Source organism: Pteronotus mesoamericanus, unplaced genomic scaffold, assembly GCF_021234165.1.
Source record: "Pteronotus mesoamericanus isolate MK-2021 breed Mesoamerican mustached bat unplaced genomic scaffold, CSHL_Meso_final contig_84, whole genome shotgun sequence".
In the NCBI taxonomy this organism is placed as follows: domain Eukaryota; kingdom Metazoa; phylum Chordata; class Mammalia; order Chiroptera; family Mormoopidae; genus Pteronotus; species Pteronotus mesoamericanus.
Window position 1 is genome coordinate 1,748,236 of NW_026555267.1, and position 15,202 is coordinate 1,763,437.

A 15,202-nucleotide genomic window follows, 5' to 3' on the forward strand; every position below is an offset into this window, starting at 1 on the left:
AGCCCCGCACGGTCAGGGCTCTCCTCGCCCTGCGCCCTCGGCGCCTGCTCCACGGCAGGCGCTCCGTGAACACGTGCTCAATTCGTGATTTTGTGGATTCTTCACAGGGACACGGAGAGGCGAGCACTATCCTTGGCAGTTTGTCGTTGTGGAAACAATGTCTAGAGAGAGCAACTCTTTCAAGGCCACATCTCCAGCTGAATGGTCAAGATGATTCACGTCCCGGCCTTCGGGCCCCTGAGCCTGCGCCCCCTCCCCTGTCCCTTCCTGGCTGGTCCCATCTGGGCGTCTTTCTTTTCGGGCCTTGGGGATCTGTTGGAAGTGCTTGGTCTGGGGGTGAGAGCTGGGTGAGCAGGCACCCTCGTGTACTGTTGAGGAAGCGGTCGCCTAGCCCCCCGCACCTGCTAGGTGCCAGGACCTGGACCAGGATCCAAAGATACTTGGGTCCTAGTTCACCCCGAAAAGCAGTGTGGCTGGGCTGTCACAGGGGTTAAGGGGCGCTCCAGCGGGGCCTAGGGGAGGACCAAAAGGTTCAGGGAGGAGAGGATGCCTGTGCGGAGTCCTCAAAGGTGAGTGGAGGCTTGCCTGATGGACGAGGGCAGGAAGAGAACCCGGGCAGAGGGCAAGGCGCGGGCAAAGCTGTGCAGGCCGAGGACAGCATATCAGATTGGAGGGCAGCAGAGTGAGGCTGGGCAGAAGCCTGGGCTGGTGTGAGTATGAGTGAGTGTGTGTGTATGTGTGTGTGTGTGTGTGTGTATGTACGTGCGCGGTGGGAGTAGAAGAAGGGATTCTAGGCAGGGTGGCCAGGGACAGGAAGGGCCTGAAGGCCACCAGCAGCTAGGGAACTCAGGGCAAGAGGAGCCATTAAAGTTTAAAGGGGGGAACTGTGGGCAGGAAACATACTCTGGCCACCAGGAGGGGGTGATTCAGGGGAGCTTGTCGTGAGAGGAGGGTGTCCACTCTAGATTCAGCTCTGGGTGGGGAGAGGAGGGCCCCACTGGCTGAATCGGGGCCCAGCTGCTCTGGGACACCGCCCGGCCCTCCCCCAGCCCTCCTCCAGGCTCCTGTCTCTGTCACTCACAGGGCGCCTGTCTCCGTCAGTCGGCCGCCAGGCTGGGGCAGCCATGGCAGCAGCGCTGATCTGGACTCCTCTCCTTGTGGGCAAGTCAGGGCCCTCCTCAGGGCGAGGCCCAGGGTGAGGGGGTGGGATGTATTCGTGATGACAGGGAAGCGGGAAGTTCCTCCCAGGAGGCCTCTCGGGGTGAGGCGGAGGTCAGCGGGACTGCGGGAGGCTGGTGGGGGGTCCAGGGCCCCGGAGCTAGGAGCCGGGCCCTGGGATGTGGGGGCTGGTGGCTCTGAGGTGGGGAGTGTCCTGGGCCGGGGTGGGCCTGAGAGCACAGGCCTGCGGAGTCGTGGGCCCTTTAACGGGCTGCCTGGCTGGCTTCTTTCTAGGCCGGGGCCAAATCTGGCGCTGGGAGGGTGTGGGGGCCTGATGGACACTCCCTCAGCTCCTGTTAGCCTCTCGTGGCGGCCCTGTTCCCCTGTATATGAGGGGAGGCCAGTGAGGATCCCAGAACGACCACACTCCTCCTCCAGGGGCTCCCCCTCCCCCGCCCCTCCAGGCTCCCAGACATTCAGCGTGAGGTTCTTTTCCAAGTGCTCTCGCCCCACCCCCCACGCACACATACACACACCCCCCTCACACCCCTCCCAGCCAAACATCAGTCTCTGCCCATCTGTGACCCCCAGCAGGGGCCTAAAATAAGAACTGGGGCTCTGTGAATTCAAATCAAACTGAGCTCTGTTTTTATCACTGGTTAAAGTCTGTGGCACCGCCAGGACCCGACCCTGTCCTTTCCTGGGCACCAGCAAAGGAGTCCCCTCCTCTCACACACTTCTGGTCCCTCAGGGGTACCGGGGTCATGGTGGGGAAGAGGAGCTCAGGGCTGAGGCCGAGACCAGTTTGGGAGCTATGGGGTCCCCGCAGGTCTCCTGGCAGGGCTGGGGGACGCCGAGGCCCAGCAGACCACCCTGCATCCGGTTGTGGGCCGTGTCTTCGTGCACACCTTGGACCATGAAACCTTCTTTCGCCTTCCTGTGCGCGGCGGTGAGAGGGGCCTCATGGGCACCGGGATGGGTTGGGGATGCCTGGCCTGCGGCTGGTGAAGGCTCCTGGCCTGTCTCCAACCCCTCTCCTCCCTTCCACCAGCTGTCCCACCCACTGTGCCTGTCACCTACCACGCCCACCTCCAGGGACACCCAGACCTGCCTCGGTGGCTCCGCTATACCCAGCGCAGCCCCCGCCACCCTGGCTTCCTCTATGGTAGCCCCACCCCAGAAGATCGCGGACGCCAGGTCATTGAGGTACCAGAGGGGACCGCAGTGGGCTGTGTCACATGTGGGTGTTCCTTCATCTTCCTTTACATTATTTACATGCCTCTAACTTGGTAGTGGCTCAGTCCTTTCCTGCCAGGCTCCAGCTGCAGCACTTTTCTCCACTAACCCTGCCTCTCAGGCCTCTTTGCTGTCCCCTGCAGGTCGTAGCCTACAACCGGGACAGCTTCGACACCGCCCAGCAGAGGCTGGTGCTGTTGATTGGGGACACAGAAGGTACTACCCACCCTGCCCCACCCACACCGCACCAACAGCAGTCTTGAGGGGTCTTCCCCTGGAAGGGGTGTGTGGGAGGGAAGACTTGGAGAGGAGTGGGCAGCAGGGCATCTTAGAAGGCCTGTGGAATGGTAATCCTGGCTGCTCTGCTGACAGTCTGGGGGTGTCGGGGATGGGCGTTTGGGGTGTGCAATTGATGGGATATTAGGGAGGAAGGAAGGAGCCTGAGGGGATATAGGGAGGAGCTTGTGTGGAAGGAGGCTTGGGAAGGACCTACGCAGGGCTGGGTGCAGCCTGAGGTGCCAACCTGACACTTCTAGGCCCCCTGCTGCCATACCAGGCTGAGTTCTTGGTGCGCAGCCATGACGTGGAGGAGGTGCTGCCCTCAACACCTGCCAGCCGCTTCCTCACAGTCTTAGGGGGGCTCTGGGAGCCGGGAGAGATTCAGCTGCTCAACATCACCTCTGCCTTGGACCGTGGGGGTCGTGTCCCCCTTCCCATCGAGGGCCGGAAGGAAGGGTAGGCATGCAACCTAGGAGGGCTTCTTGGAGGAGGCCGTTTGCCTTCTGTCTGGGTGGTAGGCATAGTACGTGGGTCTCCCTAATTTCCAGGGGCGGCTTTACCTCCCTTTGTGCCCCCTCACCATGGTTCTATGAAGTTTTCTCATAAACATCTTTGCCACAAGCATTTTGGCCACGAGCATTTTTGCTGCAAATATCTTCCCTGCATAACTAATTGGCCACCAGGCAATTTTGCTAAAAAAGATAAAAGTACAAAAAAAAATATAAAACAGGGACAATAAAAGGACATTATGAAACATCAATAACAAAATAAAAGACTTTATCACAAAAAATGAAAATGCATTGTTTTTGGAATCTTCCATTCATGGTATTATACAGTTTTTTGCTTGTTGATTGGTCTCATTTGGCATTGCATTTTTTTTTTTCTGTTCTGCTAAAATTTCTTCCTTAATTAAGAGAGGCATCAGTTTCCAACTAAGGAATCAATACTACTTTTGAAGGCTTGTGAATTAGTGGCACCTCTTTTATATTTGTAGAGCTGGGTAAACATTTGGGAAGGATGACTGTACTGACCGAAGGATTTGCCAACTGAGATGTGATCGCTTTCTAGTGGAGTATGAACCCTGGCTTGACACGCGCCTTTGCACGCTGGCTCCGCAGGCAGTGGTGATTGCCCACGGCCTTCAGGCTGCCCTGTCTGCTCGGCACTGTCCAGACCACTATGCGGATTAAGATTGATATCAAAGCGGGAGTTCTGGGAGAACTTCATCAATGGAGAAATGGAACCAAAACGACAAAGTGCACTAAGTCTGCTAGAATAAACCAACCTGTCAAACAAATTGCCTTACCGTCAATTAGTTTGCAGAGAATACGCTTGTGGCAAAGATGTTCACTAGGAAACTTTCAGACATGTCTCCCTAGGCCCATCTGCACCTCCGAGTTTCACTCCATTGCCCACTTCCCTCGGGCCACCCCCACATTCCCCTCTTTCCCTTTGTGCACCCAAGGCCTTGTTACAAACTCCACTTTCCTGCACCCTCCCTATTTGCTAACAGTGGCTTCTCTCTGGGCCCAGGGTGTACATCAAGGTGGGCTCTGCCTCACCATTTTCTACCTGCCTGAAGATGGTGGCGTCTCCCGACAGTCAGGCTCGCTGTGCCCAGGGCCAGCCCCCACTTCTGTCCTGCTATGACACCTTGGCATCTCACTTCCGAGTTGACTGGTGCAATGTGTCCCTGGTGAGGAGAGACCCTGGCTCCGGGGTGGGGATTCGACATGGCTCCCATCACAGTCCGACCCCTCCCGCCTTCCCATCCCCCATCCCAGTCTCTCTGATTATCTTCTCTCTCTTTTCCTCCCTCCCTTCCTTCCTCCTTCTCTCTCTCTCTCTCTCTCTCTCTCTCACACACACACACACACACACACACTCTCTCTCACACACACACACACACACACACACACACACACACACACACACACACACACACACACACACTTACTTCCACCATCTACCACAAGAGGGCGACAGAGTCCATGACCCAGGGATCTCTGGCTCCCCAGGTTCCGTAATAATCACTCCCACAATGCAGTTTCAAAATCCTTTCCCCACCAAAGGCCTCTGTGTGACAGCTCTGCCTGCTTCCTTCTAAGGTGTCACCGAGCAAATCTGCCTGTGGTAAGGAACAGAGAGTTCTCACGCCCATGTTATAAATCAGAGATGCTCACTGCTGTTCTTTGGTTGGTGAGCTGAGGTATCTGAGGTTCCTAGTGTTCTCTCTTCCTGGGAATTGAATGATAGCCTAGTCAGGGGCTGGTAACCAACAACATTCTTGAGCACTTGCTACGTGCTGGACTCTATGCATTCAACCCCTTTTGTTCTTACAACCACCCCAGGAGACAGGTACCAATAACATTGGTACTCGCAACTTTACAAGTTAGGAGACTGAGGCACCTAGAGGTAAGCACTTGTCTGAGTCAGGATTCAACCCCAGGCAGCTGGATCCTAGTGCTGTGCTCTAACCATTGTGTGGTGCTGCCTCTGAAAATCTCTCTCCTGGCTCCCAGTCCAGTGCTTGTCTTGCTGGATCTCCTGAGCTGGGAGAGGCAGGCAGGAGGAAACCTGGTCTTGTGGGACAGTAGGTAGTGGCACCCCGGAATCCCTACCCTGTTCCCCTGGGGGGAGTCTCCGTGTCCAGCCAGGTGCTCCTGCATCAGCCCTGGGCTCTCTGAGCAGGTGGATAAGTCAGTGCCAGAGCCTGCAGATGAGGTGCCCACCCCAGGCGATGGGATCCTGGAACGTGACCCCTTCTTCTGCCCACCCACCGAGGCCACAGCCAGGGACTTCCTGACCGATGCACTGGTCACCCTCCTGGTGCCTCTGCTGGTGGCCCTGCTCCTCACTCTGCTGCTGGCCTATGTCATGTGCTGCCGACGAGAGGGACGGTGAGTGTGGGGGACAGAGGGCAGGGAGGGCACTGTGGTTGGTGCTCAATGGTGGGACTCCTTGTGGCACTTGTACTATGTGGGGACCCAGACCCCCCAGGGAGTGGGGTACTTAACCAGAAAAGAAGGGAGGGCCCTTTCTAGGCGACACAGGGCTTGGGTCCCCCCGGCACCAGGAGGGGCCTGTGGATAACAGTTGATCCCTTTCCCTGCTTTTCCACAGGCTGAAGAGAGACCTGGCTACCTCTGAGTGAGTAAGGGAGCGCTGGGGGTGGGTGGGAGCCTCCGCACCCCGTCAGGCAGGACCCCCCAGCCTCCATGAGCAGCGCAGGCAAACCACACTCTTCTGAGAGGATGGGGGCCACCCTGGACCACCGAAGTCCAATCCTGGGCTGGCTGGGTGCTGGGCCTCACTTCTCCTGGCTTGGCCTTTTGACAGTTTTGGTCTCCACGGAAGAGTCTAATAGGGATGGGGCAGGGGAGGGGACCTGGTCAGGCTTCGCGGAGGTCTCCTGCCACCCTGGGGGCCAAGACTGGAGAAGCAGCCTAAGGACGCTCGGCACACTCGCTCTCACACCCGCTTGGCCGTGGGTCAGGTGCTCGGGTTCCAGCCCGGGTTCTGCTGCACAGCGACTGTGACCCTTTCTGGCCTCAGCTGCTTTGCCTGCGGTGTGGTGAGACTAGCTCGTGCTGCTGGATGTTCCCAGATCCCTCTCACCTCCTTTTGCCCAGGTTGCCCCCTCCCGTGGCCTTGCTCCACCTCCATGCCCCGCCCACGTCCTTTCCTACACCCTTGAACCCCAAAGATTCCAGGAGGCAGGTGTTAAATAAGTTAGGCTCCTTTTATTGTCACTGCTCTGAGCCTGCGGTGGGCTTGGCCCCTCTGCTTGCTTGTCTGGGCCTGCCTCACTAATTGCGGCTGCATTTGGCCACCCTGCGAGCTCCCTTGATTAGCCGCCTGTGTCCCTGTTTGGAGCTCAGGAGAAACCTTTGCTGCCTAGAACGGCGCTGCCCAGACCGGCGCTGCTTCTGCTGCCCCCGTCTCTTGGCCTCGAGCTTGAACTTGGAGACCTGCTTCTTGTTCATGCAGAAGGAACCTGAGGTCCCCTTGCTGGTCACCTGCTTGAGTACGCCCTTGTCTACCAGCCCCTTGAGCACTTTCTTGAAGCGCCAGGCGTTGCGGGTCATGTTGTAGCCCGTGGTGATGAGCGCCTTCTTCAGGGTGGCCAGGGACACGCGGCTGCGCCTCCCCTTGTCTTCCATAACCTCCAGGATGACCCCGCATATGCTGGGCTTTCTGCAGGCTTTGGGGCAGGCGCGGTGACCACTCTCACTCTCGCTAGGGACTCCTGACACACTGGCCTGCTGGCCTGCACTGAGGGCACTGTTTGAGGCCGAGGGCGCAGATGAGGGTGGCATCAGAGTATCTTTCTGCATCTCTCCCTCGGGTGGGTGAAGGGAACTGGGCGCGAGGACCTCCAGGATGGCGGCTGAATCTGCAGTCGGTGGCTCCTCTGTGGGTGAGATACGTCCCAGTTTCTGTTTCCCTCAGAGGCGTCCTCCTAGGGCTCCGGCTCAAGCCTTTCCCTGGGTGGCCAGGAGGAGGACCAAGGATGAGCACCCACGCTGGCCCCAGCAGACTTGTGCCTTGGGTGCAGGGGGTGGTCAGGTTATCTCTGTGGTGACCTCAGGGGGACATTATGAGGCCCCCAGAATCCTGTGAGGGTCACAATGGCCCCATTGTTGCCTCCTGGGAGGGGGTGACAGGAGATGCCAGGTACTCTGGGCGGAAGGGCTGTGGCCCGACGCTAGTGCACGTGTACATGCGTGAGTGCCAGTCAGTCTCAGGGTGCTCAGAGACCCCCGTTTTCAACCCCTCATTTTCACCTTACTGTCTCAACCCACTGGGTTGAGAATAAACATTTTTAGTTCAGAATCATACCAACATTTATTAATTTTTATGGGCAATACATTTCCAGAGTAAAAGAATTCCTTGATCTACCTCAGCTGATTTAATTCCTTCATTAACTTTCTATACGAAGCAATGAACAGGCTTTTCTTTCCTTTTTTTTTCTATTTTCATTTTTAATTGATAGAATTTTTTTCTCCCATGGAGATCAGTGATTTTTTTATGTCAATTTTACAAGGGAGATTTTGTTCCTCCATTTTTTTTTGGCCAGTGCCAAATTTGATCAATTACATCTCCTGCCATTGTGACTGTGGATATTCTCTTTTGACCAGTTATTTCCACCACGCCCAGCTGTTCTGGGTCAGTGTTTTAAAAATTAACTTTTTAATTAAAAAAATTTTGTTTATTGATTTTTAGAGAGAGGAAGGGCGAGAGAGAGAGGGAAACATTGATTTGACTTGTTATTCCACCTCTCCATGCATTCATTGGTTGGTTCTTGTATGTGCCCTGCCTGGGCACGGAAACCACAACCTTGGCACATGGGGCCAACGCTCCAACCAACGGAACTACCTACCTGCTCAGGGCCTGGGTCACTTTGGTAGCTCTGATGGCATCTAGATCTCCTTCTTCCTCCAATTTTGAATCAATAACCAATTTTACTGTGAGCGGTATTAGCCCTCGTTGGCTTGGATTTTCTGATTTATTTCTAAAAAGTCATTTTTTTCTTGAAGAATAACTACCATTTTTTTTCAAATGATCCACAAATTGTGATTCTGCTGCTTGCTTTTCACCCATGTCAGATTTACTGGTAGGAAAGTCCTGCGGCCCATACCACCAGCTCCTGCGGTCCGGGGGGCGGGGCGGCCGGCTCGAGGGGGTGAGGGCTGGTGGTGGCGGTGCCTGTTTGTTTCTTCATCAGCCCAAGTGCTGATGCAGAAGGACTGTGGGGAGAGGCACCTCGGCTCTGGCTTCTGCTCCTGCTCTGGAAAAACATCCCCAGAATATTTTTCCACCTGTGTGTGTTGCCAAAGTAATGAGACCCAGATGCAGGGCTGGGCGTGGGGAGGGGCTGTTAACTAGAGCCCTTCCCCCACGGGGCATTGCCTGCCGCCGCCTCCAGCCCTCGGTGTCCATACGCTTCTTGCTCCCTTTTCCCCGCAGCCGCCCCTTGCCTGGGAATGGAAAATTGTGTTTTGAATAACTCCGCTTGCCAAATTCCAGACTCAAGAGCTCATTGTGACCCTCCCCTAGCCTTAGAGGGTGACTCCGCCTCCCCCCGCTGGCCAGACAGGACTGTGCCCTCCTCTCTCCAGGAGTATAGCCCATGCAGCAGGAAGCTGGGAAGTCCTTCCTGGAGTCTAAACTGTCAGGCTCTGGCTGGAGACTCTGTCCACTAATTGATCTTGGACATGAATGAGGATCACTTGTCCTTCCCCGTTTGATCGGTAACGCAGTAGCAGGTAGGGCTGCTTCTGCCCTGCCTGGGGCCCCACCCCTTTAAGAAAACCAACTCTTATTGCTTGTAATGAAAAGCCCAGGCTGCCTGTCCTGGCAACGAGGTAGCCAGGAGAAATCTCTCCAGGCCAGGCCCCACAAATGTGGGTGGGTTTGTGTAGAAGGGATTGGAATCATTCCTCCACTGAAGGCCAAGTTTACCAGGCCTCCTTGCGCTGGAGGTCAAGCGGGCTTACCATAATAACATAACGGCAATGATAATAGTAGCACCTGAAGATTCCCTGTCACAATAGCTACCACTTGATGCACGCTGACCAGGAGATGTTGTGTTTTTCCTGTATTAACTCATTCAGTTGTGTTAGAGTTAAGGAAACGGTGGCACAGAGGAGTTGAGTAACTTGCACAAGGCCACACAGCCAGTAAACAGTGGAACTCACATTCAAACCCAAAGCAAGTCTTCGTGCTTAACCATGGTGCTGCCCTGTGTGTCAGAACAAACGAAAGCTTGCCCCTGGCCAGCAGGGAGTAAGCCCATGAGAATGAGGCTCAGCCTTCAGAGGAGAAGCCGGACCTGGGGCTCACCTGGGGCTTTCCAAGGGGTGTGGCCTTCAACCCACTCAGGCCTGTAGCGGGGTGGAGCCTGCTGCAGGCCTCAAGAAGCCTTGGCTTGAAACAATGACAGGGAGACAAGACTCAAGTGTCTGGAGCTAGTCATTGCGGTGAGGGGGGGAGAGCGGGGCAGACTAGGGTGGGGTGGGAGGGGCCAACATACAAAGGGAGAGGAGGACAGGTCTGAGGAGCCAAAAGATGGCATGGTCAAGGCCTGGCAGGAGTTGGGGAACCAGCTTGCACAAAAGATAGGAGGTGGGAGAAGGAGGGTGGAAGTTTGCCAGACCTGGACGGGAATGCGGGGGGCGGGGGGGGGGCAGCAGAAATGGTTGCTCAGTGGTGGGGGAGAGTATGAGGGGAGGGAGCTGAGTGCCAGAAGGGACCTAGAGGATCGTCAGAATATGGAGACAGAAAATAAAGCCCAGTCAATGCCAGCCTATGGGAAACACAGGTCCACTGTGGGTGCCCGTGCCCTAGCCTCTCAGGAGCTCTCACCGCGTGCCAGGCACTTCTCTAAACACTCATTTAATCCCACAACAAGCCTAGGAGGCAGGCTCTATTATTAGACCCATTTTACAGTGGAGGGAACTGAGAGACAGAGTGGTGAAGCGACTTCTGAAGGACACATAGCTTTGAATCCAGGCTGCCTACCCCCAGAGCCCGTGCCTCGGTCGCTGGCACCATAGAACTTCCTGTTTGTCCTCCCTCCACCCATCACGCGCGTCAGTCTCTCCTCATGTAACAGGTAGGGAGACTGTAGGGTGGCTCGGAGGCGGTGCCAGGCTGGGCCCCAAAGTTGGGGGGCTGATTCCCGGCGCTGAGGACTCCCCTGGCCCTGTGCTTCCAGCATCCAGATGGTCCACCACTGCACCATCCGTGGGAACACAGAGGAGCTGCGGCAGATGGCAGCTCGCCGGAACGTGCCCAGGCCACTCTCCACCCTGCCCATGTTCAACGTGCGCACGGGCGAGCAGCTGCCTCCCCGGGTGGACAGCGCCCAGGTGCCCCTCATCCTGGACCAGCACTGAGGGCCTGCCCAGGTGGGTCCAGCGGGACAGTGGCAGCTTTATTTCTGCAAACAATCTGGCCTCTGCCTCAAGGCTGGGGCAGGTGTTGGGGGATGTGGGAGCTCAAGGGAGGGCACACAGGCCTGCCGCCCTGCGGAGGCAGCAGCGAGGCGGCAAGCTCAGCGGTGCCAGGGCTATGCTCTGCACTGCCAAGTGCTCGGGGTCAGAGTGGCAGGGTGGGGAAGGCAGGAGAACCAGGGTCTGCACCTTGCAGCCCCAACTCCCCGCTCTTGTTCCAGCTCCAGCCTTTGGCCTTGTCCTCCCTTCTCCCCTGAAGGCAGGGCAGCTGCCGCCAAGGGCCACAAGCTTCCTCCTGACTCCCGCTCCTGGCCCGATGGGCTCCACGCTGGGAACAAGGAGAGAGACGGAAGCAGGGACGGGTAACCGAGTCTGGGGTCAGGACCTGCAGAATAAACGCCTGCGGTTCTGCTCCTCTATTGCTGTCAGCGGTTTCTTCTCAGCAGCCTCCCTCCCCACCCCGCCCCCCCGCCCTTACAGCCCGTTTCCCTTTCTTCTTTCTGGGTGCCCTCAGAGGTGCCAGGGGCTGCCAGCCCCGCTCTGGTCTCGGCATGTTGCTGTTTTCTCGAGTTCTCCGGAAGAAAGAGGAATCTGCTATATGAGGCCCTGCTCTCAGTCCTCACATGAACCGCCCAACGAGGGATTACTGGAGCATTTTATAGACAAGGACACTGAGGCCTAGGGAGAGTAAGTGACTTACCCAAGGTCAGAGAGCAAGCAAGCGTCACGGCTTGGATTCAAACGGGGCGCGTCTGTTTTCACACTGCCTTCCAGAGGGCTGAGAGGTTCTGGAAGCAGGAGATCCAGGCTCTTACATGCCCAGATGCCCTGGAGGGAGGGCCCCTTAGTGAGTCATGCAGGGAAAGAGCCCAACCTAGGCACGGAAAGGAAAGCGGTGTGGGGAGGCAGAGCCCTCGCTGTGCGGACTCAATGCCTCCTTCCTGGGGGGCTCCTCCAGGGGCTTGGCTTGGTCTCCACGTGCACCCTGGGGGTCTCAGCTGGCCAGGAGGAAACCCGAGCTGGTTTGTCCCAGGGGGCTAAAACCAAAGCAGGCTGCCATCTGGGCCACCCAGGCTGCAATGTGACTGCTGCCTGGGGAGGACGAACCTGAGAGGAGACGCAGAGAAAGGGTGGAAAGCAGACGAGCAAGGACTGTAGCCCAGGCTCTGGCTCCGGGTGGCAACTCCGAGAGAACCTCGACGAGGGCCGAACATCGGCCCGATGCCCCTGAGCCTCTAAATCCCTTTTTTAGTTCTGTGTACCTGGCCTGGGATCCACCGCTGCTCTGGGGCTGACTCTTAACGTCCCTCTCCGCCCTCTGCGCCCACCCTCCACCCTCACCCCTCTCCCCAGGGTGGGGGGGGGGGCTGTGGGGGATGCACCTGGAGTTCCCCTCCACCTGAGACAGGGGCCCCGGCCTGGGGCTGATGGGTTGGCGGGACCAAGTGGGACGGTCCGCAGTCTCACGGTGTTGGCTCCTGGTCAAGGGTTCCTGAGGAGGGCTGAGTCTCTGAACACTCCTGGCGTTCAGAAATGGACAGGCAAGGGGGTTACCAGGGCCCCCAAATTGTCCTTGGACCCCCTTCTCCTCTCTCTCCCCAGAATCCTTATCTTCAAAGTATGTGCCGAGCCCATCCCCTCTCATAGCCTCCGTTCCAACCTTCCCAGCCCCACACCAGGGTCTCACTGCTGGACTCCACGCAGCAGCTTCCCCTTGTCCTCCCTGCCTCCTCCCTGCCCGCCATTTCCCTCTCTAATGGCAGCTGGGTCCATCCTTTAAAAGGGAAAATCAGGGGGTCTTGTCCTGTGCTCTCAGCTCTGACCAGGCGCAGAAGCCTGTCCACCTCCCTGACCTCAGCACCCCACTGTCCCTCCACTCGCTGGCTGCAGCCACACAGCCTCCTAACACACTCGGTTCAAGCCTTGCCCCCTCCAGGAACCCAGAGTCCCCCCCGCCACCCTCATCTCCACCCCGCCACACACACAAACAACCTCCTCATCGAAAATGTCAGACCCTCAGGGACGCTGTCCCCTCCTCAGAGAGCCCCCTCTAGCACAGCCTCAGGGTGCCAAGCATCCTTCTCTCTGAGATCTGTTCTGTTGGGTTTCTTGCTGGGTGGGGCCTTAAGCTCCAGGAGGGCAGGAGTCTCAGAGCTCAGAGCTCAGGTGCTCCTCACTGGGCAAAGAGGGTGAGCAAAGCCATTGCTAGCGCCTCTGTCACTATGTTCTGCTCGCCCTCCCTGCTGGGCACCCCGTACCCATGAGTTAGTTAATCCAGTGCCCCATAGATGTTTGTTGATGAACGGGCTCTTTGGGCGTCCACCCCCAAGCACATGATTCTCTGGCAAGCAGGTGCCTCTGACTCCTCATTTGCAATTTGCCCCTTTCTCTGGGGGCCCCTCATCTGGCCGAAACCAGGAGCTGCACAGAACCTGCTCAGACTGGACTCTCGGAGCCACCGGCCTGCTGATCAGGGTGGCTCCTCCTTGAATTCTGCCTCCTTGAGGAGGGGGCTGCCCGCTGGGCTCCCGCCCCCGGACCCCTGTCCTCTTCCTGCTCCAGCCAAGACTGGATGAGTTCAAGGCCAACCCCTCCCTTCCCTCTGCTTCCCAGCTCTGCTTTGGGATTTTGGCAGCAAAAGGCACCTTCTTCCCTGCTCAGCTCCAAGCAGCACCGGGGAGCCTGGCGGCCGGCCTGGGAGGAAGTGGCCCAGACAAGTAGCTGGGAGGATGCCGTGCCTGCCGAGGACACCACGCCGCGCTCGTCGCACACGCACGCACGCACGCCCAGCCACCCTTGGCAGCACGGGGAGGGCATGGGCACCCTCAGCTGCCTCTACTCACGGAAGGTGAGTCCATTGGGCAGTCGTACCCTGCCCCTCCCCCCACACAGCCAAGGACAAAAAGCCACAGCATCCCCTCACCTCTGCCCTGAGAGTCAACCTCACCCTCACGCTTGACCTTACACCTTGCTCCACCCTCAGCTGGCACTGCCCACGCAGCCCGGTGAGTGGTCTCCACCTTCACTCTAAATGGAGCCCTCCTGCCTCCCCCCACCCCGCCCCACCACGTGGCCTGACTCCAGATGTTTTCTCACCGCCTCGCCTCTCGCCTCTCGGTGAGCAAGGAGGAGCTCTCTACCAGACTCGGGGACAAGGGGCGCCGCCTGCGTTTGGTCCCAGCCCTCACAGGCGCACGTCTCCTGTATTCTGGAAGCGCACACGCACTTCATTTCACAGAGGGTGCCCTTGGCGTATCTGCTGGGGGTGGGGGTCAGATTCCAGCTTGATACTTAGTTTGCTCACAGACATTCATCATAACTGCCTCGGGCTCTTGGGAGGATTTGTGAGGCCCCGGCGAGTGTCTGGCATCAGACAGCTCGAAAGCATGGAGACCGTTCCACACAAGCACTCACAGGACCACCCCAAAACCAGAGGTCTGTGGGATCTACCTGCCCCCTAAGATCCAGGTTAAGTGCGCTCACTTTCTAGTCTGTGCCCTGTGAAGAATCCAAGCTTGCCCTGTGAGCCTGGGGCGGAGCTGAAACTCTCATGCTCCCTGGGCGCCGATCTGCTGCCCGGGGCCGCGCTGTCCGGCACAGCCGCCGAGCGCTGGAAATGTGGCCGGTCCAAAAGGAGATGGGCTGCAAGTGTGGTGAAAATGATAATCTTGGAGGATAGATTGGGTTAAATAAAATATATTATTACAATTAATTTCACCTATTTCTTCTTATAGTTTTATTACGGCTACAGGAAAATTAAAATTACTCATGTGGCTTCCATTATATTTTTATTGGGCAGCGTGGGTTTCATGGCTCTTCCTTTATCTCCACTCCAGATTCTCCCAAACCCAGGACTCGGCCCCCTCCCTTCCTTCCTCCAGAACAGTTGCTCACACCAGGCCCCTGTGCCTGCGCCAGTTTTCCAAAGCCTTGGGGACCGGGACGGGGTTCCCCACAGCCGTGAGGTCACCTAATAGTTGATTATGTGGCCTCCTTGTTCTCAAATGTGTTTTGGTCGCCACTCCGTCCCATCTTTCTCTTCTTCCCACTGTCTCATGCAGAGAAAACCCCACTTTTTCCAGCACCTGCGTTCACCAAACTTACCTCCCTCCGGCCTTGCCACGTGCATCCTTTGCAAAGCACTGAAACCCCCGCATGTAATGGTCAAATTATCCTCCTTGACAAAGGCCAGCCTTCTTCCGGGGCCCCGCCTCCTCATCAGTCTCCAGACATCACTGTGCTTTACTTGGTTTCCTCCCGGTGCACATGAGGAAGGGCACACGGGGACACAGAGACACAGCCACTCATCAGCACTAGGGATCCACGTGCCCCGGGACTTTAGGATGGTGGTCCTCCCAAGCCCAGCTCTCCTACTCTTTCCCACGCTCCTCTCTTCTCCTCCCACCCCCATTCATCACACAGACGGACCCTCCTACAGCCTCTGTCGTTCCTACACACATGTCCCAAGCGCTAGACCCAGGCATCCTTGGTTCATACGCGGTCTGTTCTGCCGCCATGTGTGTGGGGAAGCTGTCCTCACATCTACAGACCCCTTGCTCATTCCCAACATG

At 57.3% G+C, this 15,202-nt stretch overlaps 2 protein-coding genes across 2 annotated transcripts; one reads left to right on the top strand and one right to left on the bottom strand.

Annotated features, from left to right (window-relative positions):
• The first annotated feature begins 1,108 nt into the window (after positions 1 to 1,108).
• On the top strand, positions 1,109 to 10,580 carry SGCA (sarcoglycan alpha). Its single transcript, XM_054585390.1, has 9 exons — positions 1,109 to 1,161; positions 1,988 to 2,107; positions 2,210 to 2,364; positions 2,538 to 2,610; positions 2,931 to 3,129; positions 4,207 to 4,369; positions 5,365 to 5,573; positions 5,797 to 5,823; positions 10,394 to 10,580. Exons 1-9 carry the CDS (start codon positions 1,125 to 1,127, stop codon positions 10,572 to 10,574), a joined length of 1,164 nt encoding a protein of 387 aa, XP_054441365.1. The 5' UTR covers positions 1,109 to 1,124; the 3' UTR covers positions 10,575 to 10,580.
• Positions 6,483 to 7,025, bottom strand: LOC129080137 (spermatid-specific linker histone H1-like protein). The gene has a single exon (XM_054585391.1). It carries the CDS (start codon positions 7,008 to 7,010, stop codon positions 6,483 to 6,485), a length of 528 nt encoding a protein of 175 aa, XP_054441366.1. The 5' UTR covers positions 7,011 to 7,025.
• Positions 10,581 to 15,202: the final 4,622 nt, after the last annotated feature.